This window comes from Sciurus vulgaris (genome assembly GCF_902686455.1).
Source record: "Sciurus vulgaris genome assembly, chromosome: 9".
NCBI lineage: Eukaryota > Metazoa > Chordata > Mammalia > Rodentia > Sciuridae > Sciurus > Sciurus vulgaris.
Window position 1 is genome coordinate 4,694,721 of NC_136469.1, and position 27,214 is coordinate 4,721,934.

General features: G+C 36.0%; 1 protein-coding gene across 6 annotated transcripts in view; it reads left to right on the forward strand.

Moving 5' to 3' along the window:
• Window positions 1–27,214, forward strand: part of AFG2A (AFG2 AAA ATPase homolog A) — a 291,079-nt gene that overhangs the window by 130,956 nt on the left and 132,909 nt on the right. For 3 of the 6 annotated variants that reach the window (XM_079154019.1, XM_079154017.1, XM_079154021.1), the window contains exon 15: window positions 26,500–26,595. The exons of the other annotated variants lie outside the window; for them this stretch is intronic. In XM_079154019.1, the coding sequence (XP_079010145.1) occupies window positions 26,500–26,595 (96 nt within the window). The remainder of the gene's footprint in view (window positions 1–26,499; window positions 26,596–27,214) is intronic. 6 annotated transcript variants of the gene reach the window in all.

Genomic DNA, 27,214 nt, shown 5'->3' on the forward strand with positions numbered 1-27,214 from the left:
AGGCGTGCTGCTACCATGCCCAGTTCAAAATTGTATCTTCAAACTTAGGGTATTTTTTATTTATCAAATATTCTCTCTTTTTAATCTCATGTTTGGAGTTTAATGTCCCATTTGTTTCCTATGCTTATTAAATATATGTGCTTTTTCAGAGATTAGTAGAAGACATTTTATTGAGTATAATAACTTAGGTTTATTTTTAAATTCTGTAAAGTTTTAAAATCGCATATTTAATATTTTTCTCTCCTTTTGGTAGTTCATGAATAAAGCAAAATTCAGTCTGATATTTGTATTGTCATCTTACCTAGATGGCTTGGGTGAGCAAAAGAAAAGGGGGAAAGGGAGAAAGTAGAGGGTGGGAGAAGTGGTATGTGTGTGGGTTGTTGTTTATGTTTTTGTTTATTAGATAATTAGACTTTATAAAGTATGCATTAGCTAATAGATGACTAATTTTCTTCATATGCCTGGGGAAATTGAACAGAGGACGTAAGACATTTAGCTAGACAGAGAATAACCTGAGCTGAGATTGGAAAGCTCTTGTGCCCCTGTGCCTGTTTTCATGTATAATGTTTTGTTAGAACACAGCCACGTCCATTCATTTGTTGTTGTGGCTGTTTGTGCTGTGCAGTGACAGACTTAAGTACCTATTTAGTATGTAGATTCTATAGCTAACAGGCTAAATATGTGTACTGTCTGGTCTTTGAGAAAAAGTTTGCCTATTTCTGAACTGAGGAAAGTTAAGTTTTGGGTAATAAGTGTGCAGATAAACTGTATTTATTAGCTTGCATTGAGTCATTCGCTAAATTCCTGTTTTGTATCTGTTATGTGCCTTTCAGTTTGCTAGGTGATAGGCAAAAACTTACATGCCCTACAAAAACATTTGACTTTCTTTTTTATTACCAATTATAATGCAGCTTGGGGAAGGCAGTTATTATAGGAGCTAGGAAATACTCGTAAGACAGATCTCACTTGTCTGAAGAGATAACAATACTGAGCCTCTTAGGAAGAGACTTTATCAGTTATCTGACACTTCAGCTATTTTTTCCGATTCTCCTGATCCTTCTTTTTAAGTTACTCAGTTACTTTTTATAGCGTTTATTACCATTCACTTACTTCTTTACAATATTTATTACTGTCTTCCTCTGTTCCCCAACATACATCTCCATAGGAAAAGGATTTTTATCTGATCCCAGATAAATCTGAGTGCCTAAAACACATAGTAGCAATGTGTAGTGAGACCTGCCACATACATTCTTCTTATTAGCTATAGCATTGCATTTGGATAGTGTCAGCTTCCTCACTTGTCATCTATAATTTTGGTGAATTGAAATTCAAATTTGCAGAGCAGCAGTTTGTATCTTATGTTTTATCAGTTCTTCATTGAGAAAATTAGTATTTCCTCTGTTTTTGCTTCCTTACTTTATCACAAGTTATATACTGGGTGTGTAGATTTTTCTTGGAAGTTGTGTTTAGTGCAGGATGTAGTGAGTAATTTATTAATATGTTGGCTGAACTGAGAAATGCACATTAAGATTAAAGCTTATGTTAACTGTTCTGATGGCTTTGAGGAAGCAAAGTGGATGAGAGTTAAATAACCATTAAGTAAGAATAATTTCTCATAAAATGTCTTTTTCAGTTGTATTTGTGACTGCTTTGGTGATAGTTGGCTGCATACTTGTCATCCTATTAGATGGGGCCGTACCTCTTTCCACATTTTGTACTTTCATTGGTAATTGGAGTGTGTCAGCATCTCCGGGTTGGGACCAGTAGTTAGTAGTTAATTCTAGTAACCAAAGAATCATTAAAATATTTTACTTTTAACATAAAACATAAATATACATTGGTTTGTGGCTTATTTGTTTTAGCAGATGATTTTCTTTGAAAATATCTGTTCATTGGAGTTAAATATTATCTCTTATCTAAACTACATTATATTGATTTCATTGTTTTGCTTACGTGGGGTCAGAAATTAAAAACTGACACGCTGAAGGTTCTCATTCTTTTAAAGCTGTTTGGCTCATGCCAAATCACATGTTATTTCAGTTATTCATGTGTATTAAATCTTTCCTAAGTATTTACCTTTGTTTTCTTAGAAATAGTAATGTTCTTTTAATAGTTGTTTTATTGATTCATACTACATTATTTACTTAAATAACATTCAATATTTTGGTTTTCATTTTGCTTTTTAGTACTGGGGGTTGAACCCAGAGACACTTTACCACTGTGCTATATCTTCGGCACTTTTTATTATTTTAAGAAGGGTCTCACCAAGTTGCTTAGGGCCTCACTAAGTTGCTGAGGCTGGCCTTGAATTTATGATCCTCCTGCTTCAGTCTCCTGAGTTGCTTGGGATTACAGGCATGCCTAGTGTTATTAAGTATTTTTTTAACCTAGAGTTTTTGATTCAGGATTTTTGTCAATATTTTATCACTGATGTGTCACCCTATTTTTTATGGTGTCTAGCCATACAAGTACTTAGTAAATACCAATTGAATGAAAGAAAAGAAAGAAAAGAAGTAGTGTGGAAACAAAGTCAGCCAACTTGGCATACATCCAGAAGAAGAAAGCAAAGGTGAGAAGACTGGGGAGACCGTGACTGAAGACGGTCTTGGCTGGATCTTGAACGTACCGAGGCCGAAGTGTCAGGAAGTGATGACCTTTGCTCTGGTTTCTTAGCTTCCCCTACTGAACTATCAAAAGTTAAGATAAAATAGAATAGTTGAATGGTGGGTCCGTTTTTACTCGTTTGGCTCTCATTTTCCAACTTGTTTATTCTTGAAAATCATAGCATTTCCTGCCAGAATTGATAGGCTCGATGTGCTGGGGCTTACACAGTTTTAGACGAGGTTATAATGATAAAGGCTCAGCTTAGATAGTATTGTTTTGAGACTGTAATTATGGGCTGTTCCCTTGCAGTGACCAGTAGTTTTCCTTTTTTCCAAATTCATAGAATTCATCAACCTTGACCAGCCATTTTGGTTTGTCTTAACTGTTGCAAGGAATGGTCAAGGGAAAGTAGGTGGAGCCCTGCAAAATTAATCACTGCTCTTGTTCATAACATTTGAATTTCTGCAGTGAGTCATGAACATAATTTTCATACTTTCTGATCTGCATTTATCTTTTCTAACATCTTTTGTCCTTTCTTTGTTGAAAAATACTGAGGAATTCTAACAATACAACAACAACAACAAAAACAGTTATGGACTAACAAGAAAGCTTTAGTGTACTGATGACATCATTTTGTTCGTTACTATTAGCCAATAAAAATTAATTGATAGGAATGAACCTTTCTTTCAGCATGACTTACTTTCCTCATTGTAGGTGGTGTCCTTAGGTATGCAGCCCTGTGACAAGACTGAGGCTTGGTGCGTGGCGACTGTTCCTGCTGTCACATTCAGGAAATTTTGTTCTGCTATCTTGTCATTCGAACAGGCTGTTCAGTTGAGTCAAATTCCACAGGTTTTTTTTTTTTTTTTTTGGTATAATGAACCTTCCTTTTAAATTGATAAAAGATGAGTAATATTCAAGGTGATGTTTACAAAACTAGAGGACAGTTTTGACTTTTCACTTCACTCCTGATCCAGGCCCTTTGCACTGTCCCGGTTGCTCAGTTCGTTTTGTCCTTTTGCTGCTTCATTGATTCTTGTACATCACCCTCTGTTTCTGCTTTGCAAATTTAAAACATTTCCTCAGGATATTTCAATGTACACATAGAGTGACTCCAGATACGTGTATTCATTTTAACTTTGCTCCTCTGCTATTTCTGATATCTGTTACAGTTAATAACTAATGAAGGAAAATAACAAGAAAAAAGATTTTTGATGCTGTATTGATAACTGTGCCTCTTATACATCGGGTCTATCTCTTTGCATTTGTATTAGTCTCCTTTAATAGGTAGAGATTAAAGCTATTTTTATATCTTTTAGGTTGGGGATGATATCTGTTTATTTCTTTTCTTTTTTTCTTTCTTTTTTTTCCCTTTTGATACAGAGGATTAAACCCAGAGGCACTTACCACTGAGCTATATCCCTGTTACTTTTAATGATTTTTATATTGAGAGAATTTTACTTAGTTGCTTAAGTGCTTGGTAAGTTGATGAGTCTTACCTTGAAGTTGAAATCCTCTTGCCTTAGCCGCCAGAGTGTCTGGCATGGGAGGCGTGCATCACTGCTCACAGTGTTTCAAGTCTGTTCCTACTCTTCATCCAGATGTGTCCTACACACAGTGTAGATTAAATTTTGCTTTGCATTTATTCCTCAGCTTAAAATTGTCCTTATTTTATCATGTATATTTTACTTTCTGAAAATTGACCTTTTTATTTATTTTTTCAGGGGAAGTTTTTTGAAGAACCTTTTTTTCCCAGAAAAAATTTGTCTCAAAAATCTATTTTGTTAGTGTGAAAATGAAAAACAGAACTTTTTTTTTAAACTGAAAAAGATGTTTAAAAAATCTAAAATGTAACTATTGCTATGAAAAGTTGTTCATGTAGGACTAGAAGATCAGATTCAAAGAACAGTGGTTAATTGTGTTTTTCTGAAATTTTATTCAATAACATTATAAAATCCTTTTTTCTTTTTTATCTATCTATCTATCTATCTATCTATCTATCTATCTATCTATCTGGGATTGAACTCAGGGGCATTGGCCCAATGAGCCACATCCTCGCCCCTATTTTGTATTTTATTAAAAAATGGGGTCTCACTGAGTGCCTCACTTTTGCTGAGGTTCGCTTTGAATTCACGATCGATCCTCCTGCCTCAGCCTCAGCTGGGAGTACAGGTGTGCACCAACACCCCCGGCTCATAATCCTTTTCATTTTAAAAGAGAAAGATGTCACCCATCCCTGCCTGTTTGACTGAAGAGAGCATGGTCAGTTGAGTTAGGTCATCAGTGTAGTCTGATAGCACCTCTGCTTCTTCTGCAGGTGCTGTGAGTTTGGGCTATCTTTTCTAGGGAGAATTGGTGTCATCATCTCACATAATTTCATTGTAATGTTTGGGGAATATTTAGTCATGAAGATGAAGCCTACCCCAAAACAGGTGGTCTGTTCTCCATTAAGCATAGTATATCCTTATTGGACCCGTGTTTATCCTAATATTTACTTTCACTTCATGAATGTGAATTTTAAGATAAAACATATATATAATCAGTTTTTAAAACTGATATCATAGTGATATAGGATAGTGAAGCATTCCACGTGATTTACTTTGTAAGTGAATCAGTTAATTGAAATCCAGCTTCAAGTTTTTCATTGAATAGAAATACTTTTGCAAAGGAAATGTACTATAAAGTCAGAAGTTACCATGTTTGTGGTTTTATGTGGTAACTTTGAAACCATCACCAAGAGGTCTATCACTTTCTACAAGTTCTTACCATGTTCTGCAGGGCACATGGATGTGGTCTGCTCTCAGTGACTGCAGGTGAGCAGGGTTGGAAAGATTAATGCTCGTAAGTGTGGAAGGCAGTGTAAGCAGCGGGTCACCTTGGCTGTCTTCTATGAAATAGCACATAGGTTTTTTCTAAGACAGGTATAACAAAATAACAAGTCTTGATTGGAGAAGTCAGCCATCCCTGGAGACTGTACAGCTCCAGAAGAAACTGGACTCCTGGGTAGAAAGAGTGGTATCAAATATTTTCCAAGTTCCATCTCCCAATTCTGATTTATCATTCTTCTTTGAGAAATGAACTTGAAAACTGATTTACAGACATAATTGAGACCATTTGCGTTGAAGTTCCTTCTGTGTCCCCATCTTTCACTGAGCATAGCTCAGTCCTGTTAGTTTTCCTTGACTCTCAGAGAAGTACTTTTTCCTCCCTAAGTGAATCATTACACTTAGTTTCTGCAGCTCATGTCAGTTTTTAACATTTTCATCTATCCTGACGGTACAATGATATTAAAAGTGAAATTATGAAGGTACCAAGGACTGTGAGACAAAATTAATTGGTTTCTTATTGTCTTGAATTCCACAAATTCAGTATTGTTAACTCCCCACACATTGAAACTTGGTATCCTTTAGCTCTGATGACTCTATAATTTTCCCTTCTGCCTCTATAATTTCAGTTGAAGTTTATAATGACTTCATATGATATAAGAAGTGGACAAAACCTGAATCCCCTCCGTCTGTCTGTTTTTTGTTTTTTTTTAAATGTGTGTTCCTTCTGCTCCAGTCCTATTGCTGTTCATTTCATAGTATTCTAGACATTCTAGAAGAATGTCTGTCAAGTTATGATTGCTCTGCTGTGGTCCTCAAGAGCTCCCTGTTACTTCCTCACAAGTCCAGCTCTTTGATTCCAGCTTTCTGATGGGCTGAGTTGTCTCCCTGCATCCTCTTACATTGGTCTTCTGTGTCCTCATGGTGATCCTGACAGCTGTGTCCCCTGGAAGTCATGTTTTCTCCTCAAGCTCCGTTCTTTTTTTCCTCCAGGTTTGGCTTCTTTTATATCTGCTTCCTTCATCCAACCCATTCTGTTTCTTTCCCTCGACTGTCGTCTTAAGAACCTTTCCCAAGAACCTTTCCCATGAAGTTGGTTGGGAGTTTTTGTTCTTATTTTTCACCTTTTATAATTCCGCTCTGTCAGTCTTCTTTTTCTGGCCACTTACTTAGTTTCTGAGTCTAAGAGTTAGTTTATCTCTTGCAGATGTTTCCTTTCTATATGATAACTTATATCTTGAGATCAGAGATCAAATCATTTTGCCTAGTTCTTGTATAATAGATATTCCATGAGTTTTTGTCCATTGACTGAAAGTAAGGCAAAGATTTAAATATTTAATCTTCTTGGGTAGTCAATATTAAAATCAATATCTAAGTAGAAGCAATTGTTTTTAAATGATAATATCACAGTTTTATGAAATCAACTATTATAGTTGTGAAAATTCTACATCAGCAGAGGGCAGTCATTATGCTATTTTTATGAATATTTGAAATTTATTTCTGTTAGTTACACTACTAAGGATACTGGCTATACTTTAAAATCTATTTGCAAACAAATTTCAAAACTCCTCCGTTGTTAGATTTAAGCAGTTGCACTAAGTATGTTCAGTGGTGGAAGGTAAATAGTTCTTTTTTTTTTTTTTTTCTTGTTATGTTAAAAAAATCGAAATTGTCCATTTGTAACATAAGATTTTTTTTTTTTAATGATTGGCCAATTTACACAGAAATTTGTTTTTTCTACTTGTAAGCAGTATTTCTTTTCAATTAACTTTCATTAGTTAACTTTCATAGAATATCTTTATTTTTCCTTGTGAATTTGGGAATAATTAGTATTTTATTTAGAGACTTCTGTAATATAACACTATGTAAAATGTATTTTGGCATATGCTTACAGTTTTGTCTAGCTTTTCTTCTAGAACTTTCTTCTGGCCAGCCGCAAACAACTAATGATATGTGTTTATAGATGTTCTCATCCATACCTCATCCTCCTGGAGGCTCATCCAGCACTAACGTAAGGAGAAACACAGTTTACACTAAGCACTGTTTAATATATTCTAATAGTATTAGTGTATTTCCTGTTTTGTGTTCTCAATGAGAAGATTCTGAAAAACCACCTGGGTATACTTCTCCCCTCATGTTAGGACAGGTAGACTCTTGTCTCTAGCAGGCAGCAAAGGCTGTGTGCCAGAATTCTGTTGAAGGGAATCTCTTCCTGTTCCACAAATGACATCCTAAACCTTTTAAGAATATAATTTTAAAAAATGATAGGTCTACATTTGCTTTTCCTTCTTTAAAAAAAAAAAAAAAAAACTTTGCATGCATTTAGTTTAGAAATGTGTTTAGTTGGGAAAAAAAATCACCTTCCTGGTATTTTGCTGTAAATCTTTTGTTAGTAATGACACAGGATAAGCATCAGAACAAATTTAGTAGTAATTATTACATTCTCATCTTAAATCTTTTTTTTTTTTTTTTTTTTTTTTTTTAACCACTGAGCTACATCCCCAGCCCTTTTTGTATTATATTTTCAGAAGGGCCTCTCTTAGTTGCCCAGTACCTCACTAAGTTACTGAGGCTGGCCTTGAATTTGCAGTCCTCCTGTATCAGTCTCCCCAGCTTCTGGAATTAGAGATGTGTACCACTTTGTGCCATCCACACAGTTAAAAAAAAATCCCTTACTTTCATATCAACGTGACTCTCATTCAGGTCAATAGGAATGAGGAAATGAGGTAATAACACTTTACCACCATAATCCCTGCATACATTATTTAAATCCCATTGGCTCATCTTAGCTACAAGACCAATTTTCAGCTATAAGAGAGACTGCAAAAGAAATACCTCTTCTATTTTGAGTAACTGGATGCATAGTTTGAATTCATAAATTTTTTACTAAAAACGGAAAAAAACCTGAGTAGTTCTCACATTATCTCTTAGCAGTGTTCACTTTGCCCTCTTTTTCCTCTTTCTTTGCTTTACATGACACAGTACCCCTCATTTTTGTTCTGTCTTTATTCTCTCTTGACTCCTTACATTTTTATTCTCCTGAAATCCTGCAGTTCTTGAGGTCTGGGCATTAGGACCCCTCTTTTTCCTTTCTGTACATGGACATTCTCAGTGTCCTTCATGTCCATGGCTTTAGTTATCACTTATAACTCAGAATTGATTCAGCTCAGACTTTTGCTCCAACCTCTGTAACTAACCATCTACTTAGAGGTCTCAGAGACAATTGAAGGTACTGGATAGGTAGATAGGTAGGTAAGTAGGTAGATATCAGACAGATGACACTGAGACACAACAGGTTAAGAAAGTTGCCAGAGGTCACAGAGCTGGTAATGGTGAAGTTTGTGAGTTTTGACAAATAGACAGAACTGTTTAGCTTCCCCTATAGGCACAAAACACAACAGTTTATTTACTTAAAAACATTCTTCATGCTGCCACCCTCTTTCTGCCAAACCCTATGCAACTACTGATCTGACCTTATACGTTTGCCGTTTCTCAATGTCATATGGATGGAGTTGTTGGTGGGTATATGATCTTTTGAGAACGGCCTTTTAACCTGTTCTGAGACCTATCTGTGTTGCTGAGCTTGTTGGTAGTTGGTTGGGTTTTTATTGCTGGGTGGTGGTCCCCTGTATGGATGAAATACAGTTTGTGGATCCATGTAAACAGTATACCTATCCATGTGGAAGGACAGTATAGTTCATTTCTAGTTTTGCTATGCAGAATGCTGCTGTAATTGTTCATGGACAGGCTTTTGTGTGGGTGTCAGTTTATTTCTCTGGGATAATCTAGGAGTGGAACTGCTGAGTCAGAGAGTAACTCCTTGTTTGTTTCACTCTGTAAGAAACCGCTCTGTTGCTCTCCCAGATCACCTCAGCCTTGCTGCTTCCCACCAGGAGGACTTGAGAGTTTCAGATGATCTGCTTACTTGCTAGTGCTTGTCATTGTCCAGTTTGGGGTTTATTTTATTTGTCAAGCCACATTGTCTTATTGTAGTTATATAGTAGGAACTAAAAAGAGGTAATGTGTGTCCTCCAACTGTGTTCTTCATTTTCAAAATTGGTTTTATCTATTCTAGTTCATTTGCCTTTCCATATAAAATTTAGAGTTAGATTGTTACTGTCTTTGAGTAATCCAGGTGAGATTTTTATTTAGGATTATTTTCAATTTATAGATCAATTTGGGGAGAATTTACAATAGTATTGAATCTTGTGTCATATATATTGTGCATTTATGTAGGTGTTCTTTAGCTTGTAGCATAGATACCCTGTACATATCTCTTAAGATTATACATCAGGGATAATTTTTTGAGATATTGTATATGCTTTGTTTATTTTTATTTTGGTTTCCAACTGTTTATTGTCCATATGTAGAGATATGATTGATTTTTGTATGCTGATCAGTTTTGGTATTCTCACTCATTGGTTCAGAGTTGTTTTCTAGATTTCTTGGGATTCCTTCCATTTTTTTCCCTGTATTTCCATTCTGCATGCTTTCTGCTCTTTTCCTTGACTTTTGTACTAGGTAGGATTTACAGTACTGTGCTGAGAGTAGACATCCTTGTCTTGTTCCTGATCTAATGGCATGGCACTGTTAGATGTGGTGGCTTGGCATTTTATAAATGCTATTCAAGGTTGAGTGCTCCTCATTTGCAGAGGGTTTTTAATCATAATGGATTTTTAGTTCTGTCAAATGCTTTTTATAACCCTCAATATGACATTGGAATTTTTATTTTTTATATTTAAAATTTGTTCTGTATCAGTTTATTTTACAGTGTTAATCTTGAAGTATTTATCCAGTCTTTTCATTCCCAGGATGAATCTTACTTATTTTATGTATGTACATTCAGTTTGCTACTGTTTAATTAATGAATCTTTTGTTAATTGTCATAACGAATATTTGTGTTTAACTTTCTTTTATTATACTTTCTTTGGCATTCTGTCAGGGTAGTGTTTACTTAATAAAAGGGGATGAGATGAGAAGTACTCCTTGCTTCTGGTGACTAGAGGACACTAGGATTTACAACACATCTTTCTGGAATGTTTGGTAGAACTCCATTGATACTTTTTAGATGTAAAGTTTTCTTTGTTAGTTTTTTTTAACTATTATTTTAATACTTTTAGTAAATACTAGTTGTAAATATGTTTGGTTAATCTGTGTCTTTCTAGGAATTTGGGCCATTTCATTTAGTTGTCAAATTTATAAGCAGTGTTGTTCATTGTTTCCTTTTACCCTTTAGTATCTAAGGGGGACTATAGTGCTATCTTCTCTTTTCTTCCTAATATCGCCCCCGCCCCCTGTATCTGGGGATTGAACCCAGGGGTGCAGTCACTAGGCTGCACACTGCCTCAGCCTTCCGGGCTGCTGGGATTATAGACATGCACCCCTGTGCATGTCCTAGCCCTCTCCTCTCATTTTTAATTGTCAGTATTGGTAGAGGTTTACCACTTTCATTGATCTTCTCAAAGAACCATGTTGTGGTTTCCTTAATTTGGTCTACTGCTGTGTTTTGTTGATCTGTTTTTGTAATTTTTTTCACCACTTCTCTTTTATTCTTGTTTCATACGGTGGATACATAGCCTATTGTTTTGAAAATATTTTTTCAGTCACTATGAATTTCCCTCTAACTACTACATTAGCTACATTTCACAGATTCTTTGATGTATTTTACTTTGTTTTCATTCAGTTCAAATATTTTCCCCTTGAGACTTTGTATTTGACCAATGGATTATTTAGAAATGTATTAATTTTCAAATTCTTAAAAGTTTTCAGCTACTGTAGTGGTTTTGACTAATAGTTTAATACCTGTGGTGGTCAGAGAAAATGTTTTGATTTCAGTTCTTTTAAATTTGTTTGAATTTATTTTATGATCTATGATGCGGTTCTGTCTGTTAAATGTCCATGTGCTCACTGCTTGCTTGTTTGTTTACTTAATGCATTAGATACTGGGGATCAACTCCTGGGCCCCTGGAGCTGTACCCTAGCCCCTCTGTTGCTTGTTAAAAGAATGTAGTCTGTTGTTGGGTCTAGGGTTATTTGGAGGTCCTTTAGGTTACTCTGGTTGATTGTGCTGTTCATTTCTTCTATATCCTTGCTGAATTTCTTTTTGATCTGTTCATTTCTGAGCGAGAAATGTTAAAAGTCTCCGTATAATTGGGCTTTGTCTGTTTCTTTGATTTTCAACAGCTTTGCTTTGCCTACATTGAAACTCTCTGAAGTGCATGCATGTTTATCATGTATCCCACCCTCTGCATTCCTGGTAATTTTCCATATTCTGATGTCTTCCTTTCTTTTTAACCCATCTCTATTATTTATTTTAGTAGACTGTCATACAGATAGTATTTAACTGAATCTTTTATCTTAATCTGATTGCAGGTTTTTAAGTGATATGTTTACACCATTTAGTTTTAGCATTACTGTCTATACTTGTGAATTTATGACAGATACTTTCTTATATCTGTCCTATTTTTCTCTTTCTGCCTTTTTATTGGTACATTTTTATTATTACATTTTAATTCATGTGTTAGCTTTTTAATTCTCTATCAATTATAGTATTCATATCTAGTTTTTCAGTCTACTTAGAGTTACTGTTTTGTCGCTTGAAATAAAATATAGAAACCTCACAAGCATTTAGGTCAAGCATACAGAGAGAAAAGATGTTTAATGACAGCTTGTCTGCTGCAGAAGGCAACTTAAGTTGCTATTTAGTTTCCTCTTCTCTCTGCTGTAAGTTCTCTGTGCTATTATCCGTGGTTCAGTCTTTTTGTTGTTGTTCCCTATTTCTTTCAGCCTGTTAGCATACAAGGATGTGAAATAACTTTACATCCATTTCCCCTCCTTGAGATATTTTCTGAATTTAATATAACTTTATTGATATTGGTATCACAAAATAGGATATAAGTAAGTTTAACTGGCCCTAGGCATACGGCCAAGGAGAGGAAGAGCTGGGATTTGGGTTCTGATGATTCACACCAGGGTCTGCACACTGGCCATGGCACTGCTGCCTCTTGCCGTTTTTTCTTTGACTTCGTTTGTTCTAGGGATTGAACGTAGGGGCACTTTGCCACTTAACTACATGTCCAACTCTTTTAATTTTTATTTCGAGACAAGTCTCACTAAATTGCCTAGGCTAGCATTGAACTTGGGATCCTCTTGCCTCAGCCTCCCTGGCAGCTGAGGTCATAGGTCATAGCTGTGGCCACTGTGCCTGATGAAAAATGTCTATGGCAGATCTCTTACTTGCATAAATACATAATTTCTAAACTCACATCTTTGGGTGATCTAATTTTGTAATTGCAAAAGTGTACTTTAGTTTTTCATTCTTAAGTCATCTTCAGTCCTTAAAATAGCTTTTAAATTTATTTCAGCAGTTTTTAACTTTCTTTGAATTTGTGGAAAAGTTTTGGCATCAAAACAGTTTGTGATTCTCACTCAATTGCAATTAAATTTTCTCTGTAATTAATTGAAAACATACATTATGGGAAAAATACCACTGAACTGTGTAATGCTCTAAAATAAAATTTTATTTTTGTAATCATAAACACATACAGATACTTTAAAAAATAATAGCATATATAAAGTATTATTCATATTTTTAGACAATCCTTGGTATTAGTATGTCTCCAAGCCTTGTAGACTATGATAACTCACAAACTGGAAACCATACTTGAAGTTATTAGTGAGTAACAATTTTAAAAGTAAAATTTATGCTTTTCCTAGGATGCTGTTTTGAATACATTCAAGCTTAGAAATGTGTGTGTGTGTATGTATCCATGTGTACACTTAGAATATGAATATATATATAATATGCATATAGACTCTACTTTTTATCAAATTCCGACCTTAATCATTGAAATGGAAAAGGTTTTTATATTATTCACCTAAAATGTTTCTGTTGACCATGTAGTATCAGCAAGTATAAATTTGCAATTTTAATAGCTATCCCTTTCTTGTATAACTGATTATATTACAACCGTTCTCAAATGGAAAATAAACATGTGGCATATATTAAAACAAATTAAAGCTTGATGCCTATGAAACTAGTTATTTCCAGGGATGTTAAGTGAAAATATTTAACTAGACTTTAGATTTGGCAATTTGTCTTTGCATTCTTGTCCTCAGTTCTTGTTCCTAGGGAACTGGTACTCAGAGGTCATTCAGAAAGATTTGTTAAAACCAATAATAAAATAATTGTGAACAAACTTCCTTTAACTAGCCTCAGATTTGTTATTTAAGCTTCAAGTGTGACAGTATTTTATCTTTATTTATTCATTTATTTATTTATTTCTGGAACCACATAAATTTTAAAGATTTAAGAAAATCACTACTAACATTTGAGGGTTAAAAATTCATTTGTGTGACAGAAAAACTGGAGGTAAAAGTTTTTCAAATGTAGCAATAAAGAACATACTTCAGTGGCAACTTTATTTTCATACTAGAGAATTAAAATATTCAATAAGTTTTACAGTATTGAGTCAGTAAAGCAGCATCTGGATTGATACATTAATATTTTGCTTAAGAATCTCTATGAAGGAATGAGTAATTATTATTAACTGTTATTTTTTTATTTCTAATCAAAACTTACATTGCATTTTATGTACTACAGAAAATTACATTACCTGTAGGCCATAAGTAAGATCAATTTGAAAAATTTTATTTTGTGAATGACTACTATTTTTCTGAACCATTTATAAACCATTTATAAATTTTATAAACCTGTTATTTAAGAAGAACATTTTCCTGATTTCAGACTAAGAGCCATTGCTTTTCAGCCATAGTGGAGGAATAGATTTTGGGGATAAAATAAATAGTTTTAAACATTTTTGCCTGAGGGGGGCGGAATCTAATAGAGACAGAGCCAGAGTTATAGAACTTTAGAGTCTTCTTTTTCTGAGACATACAAAGCATAAATTAAGATAATTTCTTCTGTTTATTGCCATCAAGATGTGTATGATTTGTATATCAAATTAATAGCCCTACTATGTAGGACGAGTGTTGACTGTTCTCCAGAGCACTGTGTAAATCAGAGATGGACTGCTGGGGTACTCAGAGCCATAGGGATAGGCCAGTGTGGACTGAAGGCCCTTCCTGAGCAAGGCTTTTACCCTTTGGTGTACTACAGCCCATAAAGACTGGCACTTTCATTAACTCTTTCTGGAAAAAAATACTGAATTATGTTTCCTTTCTTTCCTTTAATTCCTGTTCTGCAAACAGCTTGTTTACAGTTCATCTGTCAATTTAGTTGAGTAAAGTGATGGTTTGGAAATTCAAAGGTTTATACAGGAGGATGACTCAATGAAGACAGGAAATCTGTCTTCTTTTAGCCACCTTTCTACTCTTATTTTCCAAATGGACTTTGTCAGTGTTTGCTATACATGGTTTATTGGATTTTGTTATTAAAATTCTGGTTTTCCCCTGCTTACAGTCAGATACCACAAGAGAAAATAATGCCAGTGGTCTTTAAATGGAGACTCCAGAGTGAGGGATGAGGCTAATGTATGGAGTCAGTGCTTTACACCAATTCTGTGCCAGGCCCTCCACAGAGGGTAAGTTGGTGGCAGCTCATCTATCTTTCAATAATAGAGGCATTATAAATCTCTAAATTGAAAAATGCTAAAAGAAATGTGACGTAGTCTTCAGACCATTCTTGTGGTCCTTGATATAGGAAAATGGTGTGTGCTTGATGCGCTCTCAGGGTTCATCTCCAGACTGCTGCAGATCCAAGAGAAGTTCTGACAAGTACTTCCCATAGGTGATTTAGCTGTCTTCTTTGTTTTTGTTGTTTTTCTCATAAAAATAATCGGTAGCATAAATGGGTCTTAGATCACTTGAAGCTGGATTTGAATTCTAGTTTGGCATTTAAGTTAGTGTTTTAAAGCCACAAGAATGAATAAAAAGACTGATAGGAAAGAACTTGAGTGTACTTGAAGGTGGGCAGAAGAGGAGTCCATCAGGGGTGCTAAGGAGAGGTTAAGAAAGGAGAAAATCCAGAGACTCCCTAATGAGTACTTCAGGAAGGATGTAGAGGAAAAGCAAAATAGGAGCCATGTTCATGAGACCTGGCCACAAGTGGATGATTAATCCCAGGCACATGAGTGGGTTAATGATAAGGAGGTCAACAGTGGAGTGGCCGCAAGTGGCAGCAGCGTGGCAGGTGTGCATGGGGGGGTGGAGAGAGTGGCATTCTGGAGGTGCACAGGCGAAGGAAGGACGGTGGCTGTGATGTGGAAAAGACTGACCATTTCCAGGAGGGAAGGTTAGATCGCAGATGGAAGAGTTCGGAGATTCAGAAGAAGCAGCGCACCAAGCTAGAGTTTGTTGATGCCAAGAAATTAAGAGATTTCTAATTTAATGTCTTTCATTTATTCTGTGACAGAGGAGATTAGATCTACTGCTGAGAATGGAAAGGGAAATTAGTAAGGTTGGGGATTTGAGGAGAATGGAGGACTGTCCCGGGAATAGGAAGAATGCCAGCAGGGTTCAGGGTCTGAGGTGGGGAGAAGATTGGTGAGCTTTTTATGTAGTGCCATAAATTTTAGTTTTACAAAATGAAGACAATGATTAGGACAGAGTTTTGCCGTGTTTAGCAAATTGAACTTGCCTTCTTTTTAAGACCAAATAATATTCCTGTGTGTATATGTATACTTCATCTTTATCCATTTCTTACTGGACACTTAGGTTGTTTCCATTTCTGAGCTGTGTTGAATAATTCTTCTCTTACTGATTTCTTTTCCTTTGGCTCTGTGCCCAGAAGTGAAATTGCTGAATCATATATTAGTTCTATTTTTAATTTTTTTGAGGAGCTTTCATAGTGTTTTCCATAGTGACTATACAAGTTTACATTCCCATCAGCAGTATAATCTTGCCAACATTTGTGTTTTTTTTGTTATTTTAATTTGTTTTCGTTTGTTTTTTGTTCTGGGAATGAAGCCCAAATGTACCACTGAGTTACATCTCCAGTCCTTCTTTTTTATTATATAGGATCTTTCTTAATCGAAAAGACTGACTTCAAACTTGTCATCCTCCTGCCTCTGCCTCCCAGGTATCTGGCATAACAGCTGTGTACCAGTGACTTTTGGATAATAACCATCCTAGTAGGTGTGAATTGGTGTCTCCTTGTAGTTCTGATTTTCATTTCCCTGATGATGACCGATGTTGAACCCATTCATAAGTCTCCTTTGGAAAAATGTCTATTTGGGTCCTTTGTCCATTTTGTTATTCATTTATTTAATTATTTATTTATTCATTTATTTATTGCTATTAGGTGTGAGTTCTTATATATTTTGGTTATTAACCACTTATTGGTTATATGCTTTACAAATATTTTCTCCCTTTCTCAAGCCTTAATATGTTTACAACTCTACTTGTGGGTCTGATAAAGAGTTTGAGATTTTGTGATTCTAATACATTTCTGAAAAAGGGGCTGGGATCGTGGCTCAGTGGTAGAGCACCTGCCTAGCATGTGTGAGGCACTGGGTTCGATTCTCATCTCTGCATATAAACAAACAAATAAACAAAGGTCCATCAGCAACTAAAAAATAAATAAATAAATAATGATTTTTTTAAAAAAGGCTGATGATCAGAGTATTTTGAGTTTTAACAAGGTTCCGAGATAACTGGCATCCTCACTAAGGTTTAAGAGATACCTAGCTGTCCAGGTACAGTGGCACATACTTGTAATCCCAGTGACTCAGAAGCAGAGGTAGGAGGAACACTGGTTCAAGAACGGCCAGTCCCCACAAGTTAGACACTGTCTCAAAATAAAAAGTAAACAGGGCTTGGAATGTAGATGATCAGTGGCAAACAGCCCTTGGGTTATGCTACAGTTGTCCCCTGTCCCCACTCAAAAAAGGAACACCTAGCTGCAGGACAGCTGAAGCTCCCAGTGTCACTTAAGAGAAGGATGGATGGGGCAAAGTGGAGGGCACTAATCAACAGTAGTTCCAGAGACTGAAAGCCTGGTGTTTGAGAAACAAAATGTTTTTAATGACTCTTGCCGTCAAAATGCTTGTTATAAACATGTTAAATTCCACATGCAGATATCAGGCCAATTGCAAGTTAGTGAGTAGAATCTTGACAGTGGAATATTATAAAAATCATGACTATCTTGTATGGAACTTGTAATAATCATGATCTTATTTTATTTATCCTTTATAGCACTATCAGTTGGTAAAATTAAATAATTTATACTAATGTGAAATGTAAAAGTATAATTTTCAGATTCAAAATCCTCCCATGTCATTTTGCAAATAAATTTTTAAAACAATGATTTAAAATTCAAAGTTATAAATTCCTCTCTACAAATAAATGCCTTTAGTTATTTTAGTTTTAACTAGATTATTCATTCCTTTGGTGATTGCCTACACTTTGTGTTGGATTGTACTTATGTCCACATATTATTCAGTTACATACTGTTTTTCATTGATAGGTAGGGGAGGCTCAGCCCTTCATTTTCCCTGAAAATTTCTAATATATATTCTACAAAATAAACCTGTTGTATATGCATGTACATTTGTGCATAAAGATTTGATTATAGAAAAAACCTGAAAAGACGAATATTCTAAAATGTTGAAAATGTTTATCAGTAGAAATAATCATATATTTTTTCTGCAATTTTTTTTGCAGAGTTCATGCTTTACTTCTGAAATTTTTAAAGGAGTACGTATGACATAAATACTTTTTAAAATAATTTGTCATATCAGTTTATAAATAGTTATATATATATATATACACACAAACACACAAATATATCCATATTCATATACAAATCTTCCCTAAAATTTTGATAATGTTGTAAAATAAGTCTCCTGAGCCAAATCCATCAATCACTAGAACCTTAACTAGACACGTGTACTTCGGCTGAGTTTCATGAGGAGTCAGCACAAACTTAGCCTTCACTGGACAGTGAAGTTCTCATCTAAATTCCAGTAGATAACCTGTTTTAAATAGGCATACCATTTTTCAGAGAGCACTTAGCTGACTCCAGTTTATAACCGTGCCTACCAGTGATGAGGCCCTTTGGTCTTCTTATGGGAAAGGTAAAGTACCTTAGTATCTGTAGCAGTGTCTGTCACCCCCACAGGGGAAGACGTGCAGCACGATGATTTTGTGATAGTAAACCACAGTTTGTGTTTGATTTTTTTTTTAGAATTATAATTAATTCTATAATTCTTATATATGTTACACCGAAAGAGCTAGAAAGACAGTTAAGAAAAATATTAATCTCTGTCATAGTACTTATATGAATATTCAGGTTTTGAGAATGTTTCATTATTCAATCTGGTGTCTTCTTTTTGGCACCTAAATCAAGCCACACATACAGGGTAGTATTGGTTTTAATAATTAATATGTTGGATCAAAGTGCACTAAAAATAAAAATTTTTATTATTTCTTCATTGTACTTTATTCAAGTCAAGTAAGTGCATTTTATAAGTCTTTTCTCAGGAATTGAACCAAGTTCTATTTGCATCCCTTTTAAATGACTAACTCACTCCTTTCTTACTAGTGAGGTCAAGTCAGTTTTCTCATTAATTTGCCAGGTCATACTATGAATTTAGAAGTGGCAGTTATTCTTTCTACAAATGAAAAGACTAAGGGATAGTGCATGCTAAAGACTTTGCCATTAGGCAGATAATAAATTGAAGGATAATATAGCCTGATGAGATTGACAGTTTCTCTAGTTGCTCTAGGAACTGCTATAGTAATTTATTTTTATTATGCTGAGCATAGACATGAAGGAAATTTTGGAAAAGCACATCCACATAATTGTATAGCTCTATATAGCTGCTTGCTTCTTTTGCCTTTTCATATTCTTTCTAATACATACTTTTGTCTTGCCCATCAAAGTTCAGTTAATGTAAGGATCAACTGCATCAATGACCTGTCAGTTTTTTGACATGACCTGACTGACAGAGCAGTGGAAACTGTGCTTGCCTTCACATTTGTTCTGGGAGGCTCCGAGCCCATGTGATAGTTGTACATACTGTGTCCTGCACTGGGTGCCAGATGCTAGAGGGGAAGCTAGTGAATAGCTTGCTCCCCAGAGAGACCCAAGCTTTCCTCAAGAAGGGAAGATGCCTTAACTTGGTGCTCTTTTAACCGCATAGTAATTACCGAGCTCCATAATGATATAGGTATGTTAACTGTATCTATAACTGGTCTTAAGTGTTAAATATGATTAAAAGCAGAAACAGTTCCCCCAATGAGGAGAGAAAGCATACCTGTTTTACAGTCAAGTTTTGAAATAAAATTCCACTAGGATGAAAATAAGTCCATATAGTATCTTTCATGTGAGATTTTCAGACTGCTGGGGACTTGAACACTATTTCTTGATTATTTGATGAAATTGATCATATATATTTATTAATAGTTCTTAAGTCCTTGTATTCTACTTCTTTATAATTTTTAAAAATCTGTCAGTTTTGGTTTCTTGCATAAATAGAGGGACATGTGGAAAAGTTAAGCTAGCTTCGACACTGCACTGAAAGCAAATTGTTTTTTTAATGTCACCAAATGGGGGCCCCACCTCTTTTTTTTTTTTTTTTTTTTAGACCACCAATGAAAGCAGATATTTTCCAACTCTGAATATTTTCTCCTTCTTTCATTCTCTTGTAGAACATACTGTATAGAGGATTCATTTAACATGGAATGTGCATCACTTTACATTGCAGTTTCTCTTTTTGTTTTTCCCTAAATTGGGAGCTTCTAAAAAGCTGAGATTCGCTCTTATTGTGGTGTTGTGTGCCTTTGTTAATTTTTATTAAACATTCATGATTCATTATTATTCTGACTGACTTTTTTGCCTTTCGTGCAATTGGGGAGGTGATTTAACCTAACCACGCTGACAGAGCTCACGTGTAAGTGCCAGCACTTTTGCTTAGTTGCCCAGTTCTCTATAAAAAACGGAAGTAGGGGTAAGTCAGGAAAGCAGAACATACTGAGTTAAGAAAAAGATGGACTGCAGTTTCTTCATTTAATCTTGTAAATGACATAAGGAACACTTCCAGTAAAACTCCCTTGTTTATATGACAAGATCTTCCTTGTTATAGAGAGGAATCTAAAGTTTAAAAAGTAAAAGTTAATATTTAGTAGGATCTGGATTAATCAGTTGTTTGAGTCTTAAGCCAATGACTTTTAACGTTTTCCAGACAGTAATATCAAGGTGAGAAAGCCATAGCATTTCTTGTGTTCACTGTGTACACACACAATGCATGTTACCTCATGTAACCTTCCCAACAATGTTCTGGCAAGTGTTGTCTCATTTTATCAACGAGGGAGTTGATTTTCAGTGAGGTATGCCCCTTTGGGGCATATACTGGTTTAAAGAAAAACAAATCTACTTGAGAAGTGAATTCTAATAACTCAATTGGACTATTTAACTTTTAAAATTTAATAATAATTTAATTTTAACATTTTATTTGAATTTTTTTTGAAGGATGCTTATGGATTACTCTTTTGATATTTTTCTTTTTAGTTATACATGACAGTAGAGTACATTTTGACTTATTTATATAAACATGAGTATATTTTATTCTAAATAGGATCCCAGTCTTATGATTATACATGATGTCTTTCCTATTCCTATCCTCTTCCATGGATTACTCTTAATGCTTTATGGTAATATTTCAGAGAAGTTTAGAAAAGTCATAGTCTAGAAATGCCCATCATAATTATATTTGCAATACAGTTTTAATATCTAAAATCCTTTTACATGTGATTTAAAAAAAGTCAACAGAAAAAATTTGATGCCCTTTAAATTTCTATTGTTTTTTTAAAAAAGTATTCATATTAAATTAGAAATAGCCAGGATGTTTTGTTTAAAAAAAATCATAATTACTAAGAATTATAGCTTTATGTATTTCATAATAAACTTAATTGTTCCAGCAGCTTTCAGAAACCCTAATGTTTGAGTATGACTTTCTATAGAGACTCCCATGGTCCTTCATAGCCCAGGTCCTGAAACAAACTGACAGGCCTTGCACTGTCAAAGTCAAAATGTAAATTAAAATTTGACACATATGATGGAGTGTGACTTGCTTAAACTGTGGTTGCCTCCTGCTGGTTTGTGAACTTTAAGAACACCATTGCTGATTGTATAAGCACTAAAGAGCATAGCAGGAAATTATTCCAGAGCAAATCAGTGCTTTGCCAGAAAAGAGAAGTGAAAAGGGAGAGTATTTACTCAGTTTTAGAACCAGGAAATATTATATCTGAAGGAGCAGTTGGAGATGACCTGTCTTAGCCTGCCTTTCCACCAGGATCTGGAAATAGCTTTCTTAAGCAGAGGAAAATCCAGTGAGTTCTTATAAACATGGGAGACTACAATTCATCGCTATAATTCAATTATTTTTAAACTCTATTTCAAAGAAATTTTTTTAATTTGTGAAATAAACTTCAGAGAGACCTTGTTTAGTAAATGAGATTATAAAAAGTTTTGTTACAGTAACATTCCTCAGTTCTTTGAAATCTTGGTTGTACATCAGAGAAGATGACAACTGCAAACCCTTCTTCATTGTGACTCCTAAGAAGAGGGCAGTAGCAGCTGCTGTGGGGCCTCCCCAGAGCTACCTGCTCCCTGGCTTCTGAGCTTTCTTCCGCAGAGCCCGCATTTGGTGCCTCAGAAGTCATTGAAGAGAGTTCAGAGAAGAGACATCCCACTCACCACAAGAGGTTCTCTGGCCAACTCAGTTCTGTCTACTTAAAGTTCTAGAATTCATTTCCTTGAACTATCATTCTTATGTGTACCATGCACATCCCACATGTGAAGTTGCCTGTTAAGAAATTGGAGAATATCATGCTAAGTGAGATAAGCCAATCTCAAAAAGCCAAAGGACGAATGGTATCACTAATAAGTGGAGGATGACACATAATGGGGGTGAGGGAAGGGTTAGTGTTAGGGTTAGAGTTAGGGTTAGGGAGGGGGACAAGTATGGAGGAAGGAAGTACTGTATAGAGGGTAAAGAGGGGTGGGAGGGGTGGGGGGAAGGGAAAAAATAACAGAATGAATCAAACAACATTACTCTATGTAAATTTATGATTACACAAATGGTATGCCTTTACGCCATGTACAAACAGAGAAACAACATGTATCCCATTTGTTTACAATAAAAAAAAAAAATGCAAAAAAAAAAAAAAAGAAAGAAATTAACTGACTTCTGCAAGATTGATCATACTTCACTTAACTGTCAAGAGTCAAGAAAAAGGAGGAATGAAATTGTAATACAAAAAATTCAACTTTAAAGGAACAAGACTGGGTTCATCATAAGGTGTTATACATCTTGTAGTTTCCAGGTGAAAGGAAGGAAAATGGTTGAGAGTGAGGAAGAGAGTCTGGAATGGAAGGAGTGTAGGGGGTGTTAGGACTGAAGGTCCTCTGAGTGAGGTGACGGGCTCAGCACACGTCCACACTCACTGCATCCACTTCCAACCCTGTGCACTCACCTGGGGGAATGCTGATGAGGTAAGAATCAGCAGTCGGCATCCACCCCTGTGATCTTGAAGAGTAAGAGTATTTGGACCATGGTTTAAGTAATCCCCTGCTCGTCAAGCAAGCACATCAGATGACAAGGAGTCTGGAAGTCAGTGCTCTTTTGCTAATACGGAACTCTTTCCCCAATTTAGCAGAGTCTTTTCATGTTATCAAGCAGATTAATTTTGAGTTCTGTAACTCTGCTTATTTCTCCTTGTTGTTATCTATTCATTAATATCTATACAGTTCCCTGAAAAACAAGTCAGAAAGTACACCTCCTCTGGGCTCTAGCAGCCTCTTGCCCTTTTTGTTACCCCAGCTGCTGTTAACATTGACATGACAGTTCCTAGGGTTTTAATTCGGACTGATGAGATATTTAGTTATTATTTCTTTTACCTCTTCTTTTTCTTTCTTCCCACGCCCTGCCCTCCATTACTCATTTTTAAACTGTACATTTCTTGGGTTCTTTACTTTCTGTCACTGTCTGTATCTCACTGCTCCTTCTGGATACCCTTCCCTTCTTGCTGGGGACTTGCTCTGAGAGCCCTTGCAGGGCTAGTATCAACTACCTGGGATAGTAACGAAATCTCCCAAGTTTCTCTAATATTTATTATTTTTCCATCAGACATCAGCCGTCTCCTTGTTTTAGTGGGCAACTTGGCCAAGTCTAGCTCCTTTTCAGCGACATGCCCATCACAGTTTAGCTGCCAGCACCCACTTTCCCTTAAAAACTCATGGGGCTGATGTATTCTATGTGGCTGCTATATTTCTTCATTCAAAATTTACTTTAAACTCAGTTAAATTAATTTGAAAATTATTCTAGTAAAAACTTTTTTATTTTTAAAGACTTTATATTTTAGAGCAGTTTTAGGTTCATAGCTTACTGATAGGAAGACACAGAGCTTTCCAGTGCATCACCAGCCCCACATAAGCAAACCTCCCTGCTATCAGTGTCCCCGCCCAGAGTAATCCATCTCTCAGAGCTGATGAACCTGCACGATGTGTCATTGCCGCCTGAAGTCCAGCAGTGATTATCTTACGTTAGATCCTAAGATGATGATAACTTATGGAAGGGTTTGCTCTTGCTCTTATATGTCTGTGGGCTTGGATAAGTGAATAACAAAGCATATCCAGCATTATAATATTATTGAAAATGCCTTCGCTGCCCTAAAAGCCTCAGTGGTACGCCCATGCATCCTCCTTCCTCTGGGTGGACCCTGGTCCTTCTGTTTTTTCAAGTACTTTTTACCATGTTCACAATGCCACGTAGTTGAAATCATACAGTGCTCTGCCTTTTCAGATTGACTTCTTTGAAGCAGTAGCACTGCATTCAGATGCACCACACTTCATGAGTCTGCTCATCAGGGAAGGATGCCTTGTTGTGTCCAAACTCTGGCAGTGATGGATTTTAAAAAACACCAGCTGAGCCCCTTCCACCCAAAGAGACACCTCGAGTTGCAGCAGAATAGAGTAAGGTGAACCTGTGGTACCCATGGAGCGCGGGTTCACAGCCAGCCTCAGCAACTGGGTGAGGCCCTCAGCACCTCAGTGAGATCCTGTCTCAAAATAAAAAATAATTTTAAAAAGTGCTGGGGATATTTAGCTCAATAGTAAAGCACTCCCCAGGACCAGAAAGGAAAAAGAAAAGATGAGCTGTAAGGAAGGCGGGGAAGGGCAGGAAGCACGAGGCACAAGAGTAGGTTACCATTCATCTGCTAGAACCTCAGAAATGTTTTCCATTAATTAGAAGCTTAAGAATTTTCTGGAATTAATAAAGCTACAGCTATTAAGATTAGTGTGTTCAGAGAGAGGTAAAGGGTATAAATAATAAGAAAAACTGTGTTTAGACTTACTGTATTCAAATATTAGAACATTAAAACCAAAGGAAAAACTCTGAAAGCTTTCAAGTGGGAAAAACAGGTAACTTATGGAGGAACGTGAATCAGACTGAGGGATAACACCATGGGATGCTACAGGAGAGATCTTAAAAATCGTGATGAAAAATAACTCTGAACCTAAAATGTTATTCAACAAAGGTATAATTCAAATATAATGGAGAAGAAGGGATATTTTCTGGCATACAAGATCTTAGAATGTGCACTGCTAATGTTTATTAAATACTATGTGTCACACGCTGTCCTAAATCTTTTACATTTGATTGTTTAATCTTCACTGTAGTGATCACATGTGTGTCTTACTATCAAAGTAATGTTCCAGATTTTCCTTTTTGGGGGGATGGGGTGGTACTGAGGATTGAACCCAGGTCTCTTTACCACTGAACCACCCCTCAACCCTTTTTGTTTTTTATTTTGAGACGGGGTCTTGCTAAGTTGCCTATGGCCTCACTGAGTTGCTGAGGCTGGCCTTGAACTTGCAATCCTCCTGCTTCAGCCTCCCGAGTCACTGGGACTTCACAGTATGGCAGCCAGGATAGTGTTTCAAGCCCTGAAAAACAAAAGCTGCAGATCTCTGAATACCCTGTTGTGAAGTTATACCCGTTGCAAAGTTTCACCTTGCCCAAAATTTTGTTAAGTGTTTAGACAGAACATTTCGTGAGGCTCGACTAGATTGCGTCAAAGGAGAAACCAACTCAAGTCTAAATTTTGTACCCATTTTTAACCTAACACGGGTAGTATGATAGCTTCCTATGTTGTTATTATTATCTTTTATAAGTGCTATCCATACACTCCCAATAACATGAGCCTATGTCAAATATATCTTGCCTATGACAGCAAGATACACAGCTTTTTAAAGGAATAACTGATAGTGGGATAAGATTTTGGTCCTGGGGAGATGGAAGGAGGAAAGGAGAGAGCAGATTGAATGTGCTTGTTTGTAGTTTTGATTATGCATGACTGTTTCTTCAGTCTCCACATTGAAGTAAATCACTCAAAGAGAGGTAGAGAAAAAATTGAGATATTGTATCCTAATAGTTCCCAGAAGGCAAAAGTTTATGTTTTAAAGTCAGAGAACAAGGTCTTATTACTTACAAAATAATTTAATGTATTTATTTTTTATTTACATCTGTCTGTTTCTGTTAAGTTTTATTATAGAAATACCTGCTTTTTTAAAAAATCAGATCAAATAAGACGAGAAGAAAATAGTCTCTTACTTTCCTCTCATTCTCAGTTCATGTTCTCCAAGATGAACCACTTTTTGCTATTTTTGGGTTTTCTCACATTGACCTTTGTATTTCTGAAATGTGTTCATATTTAGTCTTATTTTTTTTGAAAAAAGAATCAGATAAAATATCTAGATTTCTTAAACACAAAATCTGAAATGAAATATTCAGCAAATTGCCTTAACGGCAGATGAGGCACTGCCGAAGAGAGATCAGCAGACATTTAGATCTTTTAGCAAAGAAACCTCTTCACACTGAAGCACAGAAAACAGGCAAACAACAGGAGAAGTGGGACGCCGTGTGCATGAAATACAAACAAGCAGAAAATCCATAGCGTCAGTGACCTGTGGGACAGTAACAGAGGTGACAGAACAGAGATGAAGTGGGATTTGTGGTGTGTGGTGGGAAGATCAGAGAATGTATCTGACAACATGACCACCCAGGCTTGCAGATTTGGTTAAAAAAATAAAAATATATATCGACAGATAACAGCTGCAAGAATAAGCAAGTACAGAGAAAATCAACAAAAGAAACGTTATAAAACCACACCAGGACACATTTTAACCAAACTGCTGAAACAGGTAAGAGGAAAGTTTTCAAAAGCCAAAAATTAGAAGGAAAAGAAGTGTTGGATTCAAGGGAACAAAGGTGGATTCCCATTAACTTCTTGGCAGGAACAGCACAGACAGCACTGCTGCTTTGAAGTAGGGAAAGCGAGACTGTTGGTGCAGAGCTCTCTCCCAGCCAAACGCCCTTCACCCCTGAAAGGACAGTGAGGACGTTCAGGCCGACTAGAGGGAACGTGGTACAGGCCCACTGAAACCACGGAAAGAGAAATGGTCAAGTTTTTGAAGGAAAATGATACCAGGTGGAAGCTTGCAAGGAACAATGTTAGATATTATAAATATCTAAACATAAAAAGCTTTTTTCCCACTTTCTGATTTCTTTAAAAGATAATTTATAGGTTAAAGGCAAAATTGAAAATTGTAAATGATAAAGTTCTGTATTATTATCAAAGTGAAATGAAATATATAAATGGAAGAGAAAGAAGAATGGAGAGGTTCTCTCACTAGGCACCTGTGCAGCACACAGTGACAGAGTGCCACATGGCGAGGTCAGTGGCCAGCGGTGGCAGGTGGCACCTCTGGCTTCCAGGACTGGCACTGCCCTTCACAGGCCATCACACCAGGTGCTGGTTGT